At 35.1% G+C, this 4081-nt stretch overlaps 1 protein-coding gene across 1 annotated transcript; it reads left to right on the top strand.

Moving 5' to 3' along the window:
• The first annotated feature begins 797 nt into the window (after window positions 1-797).
• On the top strand, window positions 798-3586 carry LOC139848906 (probable WRKY transcription factor 26). Its single transcript, XM_071838586.1, has 4 exons — window positions 798-1103; window positions 1911-2281; window positions 3045-3203; window positions 3376-3586. Exons 1-4 carry the CDS (start codon window positions 798-800, stop codon window positions 3584-3586), a joined length of 1047 nt encoding a protein of 348 aa, XP_071694687.1.
• The last annotated feature ends 495 nt before the right edge of the window (window positions 3587-4081 follow it).

Here is a 4081-nt window from a genome sequence, read left to right as displayed (position 1 = left end):
AATCTTTCACGAGTTATATCTTTTAGTTCGACTCGAGTTGCGCTTCAACGACATCATTCTTTAGCCACGAAATAATTTTACAAACTAAACGCAATAAAATACATTGAAAACCGAACCCTCGGCGCGTAGCGAGGGTTCAACAACTAGTTTTGACTAATTGATGATGCTATTTGTTAGTTGCATTTATGATATACAGATTTATACAAAAATGTCCACATTATATATCGTGCGGGTACCTTTGTTTCAAATTGGATGCAGAAACTTTCGTCAACACTTTGATCCAGATCAATATCTTTTTTTTTTCTTTTTTCTTTTTTCAAAAATAACGAAGACTTTACAAAAACAGAAAACGTTTTTGAAAAAAAAAAAAACCGACTTCAACAAGAGATAATCACGATGAGAATCATACCTAATAAGAAGTTAACATATGAAATTATGTATACCGAGCCTAATCTACCAACACCGAAACAAACCAATACAACAATACTATCAAAAACAAATGAACTACGAAATCAAAAAAAAACTACGAAACATTAAACTGAAAGAAACGAACTCAAATGTCCTTAATGAACACACCAAATTCTTTCATTCCATCGCGATAATGAAAACCTAAACACATGCAATAATGATTGATTTGATTTCCATTCAATGCTCAAAAAGGTCCCTTTTCGAATAGTTGAACACATCTTCAACTTGCATGAATCTTGTCTGTTACCATATTTTTCTTTCTTTTTATATACCCATAAAAAACCAAACATCAAACACAACAATCAGCTCATATCCAAGTGCCTGCTTACATGGAGGCCTACTGCGATAACCGGTCACCACCACCACTAAAACGTCATGTTCCGCCAATGTTAACACTCCCATTACGGTCTTCTTTAGATACCTTAATCCCCGGGCTTAGCCCAGGGCCCATGACACTCGTTTCCAACTTTTTCGCTGAACATTACCCGGACACTGATCTAATCTCTTGCTCACAACTTCTTGCACAAGTCTTACCTTCCCCTATTGCACCGAATCCGATTGCTCCTCTGATTAACCATGAAGAATTATCCACTACTTGTCAAAAAGTTTCAGAAGAATGCAAGAAAAATCGACAGGTGAATTTGGTTATATCGCGGTCTTTATAAGAGTTTAGTCGTTTAGTATGGTATTTTGTTTCTTGCTTGACATTGGTATGAAAGGGTGAGTTTCAATTAGTTAAAGAATTTTGCCAAAATGAGAATAGGTTGGACGGTTAATTGTGTAAGGCGTGTAAAATTGATGTAGTCAAGTGCTTATAACTTTTAAAAACGTTTTCTTACAAGATTAATTTCTCAATCACTTACAAAATAAATGTTTACATTGACTTTTAGATGTTTTTTTCCTCTAACTTTGGCATAAAATATATTTGTTTTATATAATAGTTTATAAAATAAAATTTATATGATTATGGATAGACTGGATTTTACACGTTTTTTCATTGGTACAATTTTCATCAAATATTATACCAAAGTTGAAAAAAAGTTAAACAGTTTTGACAGAACACCTATTTTGGAACGGAACGGATGGAGTATCAATTAACGAGTGATGGAAAGATTCAATGTGGATCAATGAACTACACAAATAAACAGCAACCTTAACAAGAAAGATACAACCGGTTGTCGGTAGGGTAGGGTAGGGTGATTTGACGGGAGGCATAGGGTCAATCGCTCACGGCGGTCGACTCAGTCTCATATCAGACCCGTTGAGATACATTGCTGAATAATGAAAATCCGTAGATTATTATGTCTTATTGATACATTATTTATAGATTACCTAGAAAACCCTGAAAATCCATAAATCCACAAACGGGTCGGGTTGTACTAAGCTAACCAAACATTAATCTATAGTCTAATATCTTTTCATATGTTATTTGATATGTTTAGAATATTGCTCCTCAGTCTAGTATTTCAGAGGCTGAATCTATAGTGTGTGTATCTAAGCCCGCTAGCGATGGGTACAAATGGAAGAAATACGGGCAGAAACAGGTGAAGACAAGTGAACTTCCTCGTTGCTACTACAAATGCTCGATAAATGATTGTCCTGTGACGAAAAAAGTTGGGCATTTTCTTAATGGGAATGTTAGTGACATCATCTATACAGGTCAACATAACCATGAGCCACCTCTGCGTCTTAAACAGGCCAAATATGATCCAGCTATGGATCATGACACGAGCGTTGTAGATGAACTAGCGTATGACCGTCAACAAAGTAACAACATCACGCCTAATGAAGTCAATACTTATGAGAGAAAAAGGTAAATTTCGCACCTTTTTGTTGCTTAGAAATTGTCATGTGTTGAAATTGTGTGGATTTTGATGTTTGAATATATTAGGATCTTTTTCATGAGATATTGTGATTGTTTAGACCACTCCCAACGGTGAGCCATCGGGCCGCCCTCCTTGCACTTCCTCGAGGGCGCCGATGGCATTGTACCGCCATGGCTCCTCCCTCCCTCGTACTCAAGCTCCTCGCCCTGGAAAATTTCCTCATATCCACGAGAGTGAGGGCGAAGTTTTGTGGTTTTTTCAATTTTCAGTGCATTTTTTTTCCTTTTTTTTGCTGTAAATTTATATATCATGAAAAATGGAAGTTTAAAAAAAGGTGGGTGAGGTTGAGGAAGGGGTGAGGTTGAAGATGAGTTTGGTAGGTGTAATTTATTTAATTTTGTATTTTATATTTTTATTTATATGGGACCCACTACAAAATTGATAGTTGCTAAAAATTGGGAGTTCTATACTAGTAGTATACGTGTAGTCTTCTTTTGATTTTTGTTTCTTTTTTTTTTTTTTAATCATTATTTCATATATTTGATTGGTAAATTATTGATTTTTAACTCTAACTTAGTTTTAATAATAATACATAAAGTAAATAAAAAAATTGAGGAAGTATGTCATGGTTGGCAATGGTGTGTTATGGGAGTGTTATGGGAGGAAGTGGTGAGAAAAGAGGAGAGAGAAAGCTGATGTGGCGCTGAGGAAGTGCCCATGACGGCGTCATGGTTGGGAGTGGTCTTACAGGAAGATGGAAGCGTCCGTTGACCAGGTCAGCGTGTCTAAAGTGATAATAAGTGAACCGAAAATTGTGGTTCAGACAAGAAGTGAAATCGATATTTTAGACGATGGATTCAAGTGGCGAAAATATGGGCAAAAAGTGGTGAAGGGGAATACTTTTCCCAGGTAAAAAAAAAAAAAAAAAAAAAAACCTTTAATTTTGGATACTGCATCACAAAATATGGATACATCCAAAAATGTTGTTTTGCAGTTAACACATATACAGTTAACATAATTTGAGATATGTTATGGTGTTCATAACATTATATATTAGCTTATACAAAAGTAAGTATTGCAGGGGTTACTATAGATGTGCGTATGCAGGTTGCAAGGTGCGAAAACATGTGGAGAGGGTTGTTTCAGACCCGAAATCTGTTGTAACTACTTATGAAGGCAAGCATAAACATGACATTCCTGTTATTGCAAAACCATCAAGTAGCGACGTTACAACAACTAAAAATGCCGAACCATATCTTTTGCAACTGAAAGAAGAGAAAATCATGACGTAGGATAAAGTTTACAGCGTCGCCTTGCTGAAATCTCGTTATTATTGATTAAATGTGCATCCCCTTTTAGAGTATATACTAGTTGTGGAGCACTCGCTTCGCGCTGGGGGTTTCGTTTTGAATGCGAGTTAAAAAAAAAGTCTTGATCTATTTTGTAAAAAAGAATTTTTTTCGACATCTAACATTGAAGGGTTGTTTCTTTTGTGAAAGTTGCTTCTTTTAGCGTTCGGGTTTTATTTAAAAAAAAAGTTAGTAAAGTGGGAGTTCGATTTGTTTTTTAATAAAAGTTAGGGGGTTAAGTTTGTGAAATTTAAAAAAAATATACGTATAAAGTGGGAGTTCGATTTCTATTTTAATAAAAGTTAGGGGGTTAAGTTTGTGAAAATTGAATATTAGTAAAAAAAAAAGTTAGTAAAGTGGGGGTTCGATTTGTATTTTAATAAAAGTTAGGGGGTCAAGTTTGTGAAATTTGGAAAAAAATATACGTATAAAGTGGGG

The sequence above is a fragment of the Rutidosis leptorrhynchoides genome, chromosome 5 (genome assembly GCF_046630445.1).
Source record: "Rutidosis leptorrhynchoides isolate AG116_Rl617_1_P2 chromosome 5, CSIRO_AGI_Rlap_v1, whole genome shotgun sequence".
Classification (NCBI taxonomy): domain Eukaryota; kingdom Viridiplantae; phylum Streptophyta; class Magnoliopsida; order Asterales; family Asteraceae; genus Rutidosis; species Rutidosis leptorrhynchoides.
This window is presented reverse-complemented; position numbering and strand designations above follow the sequence as displayed.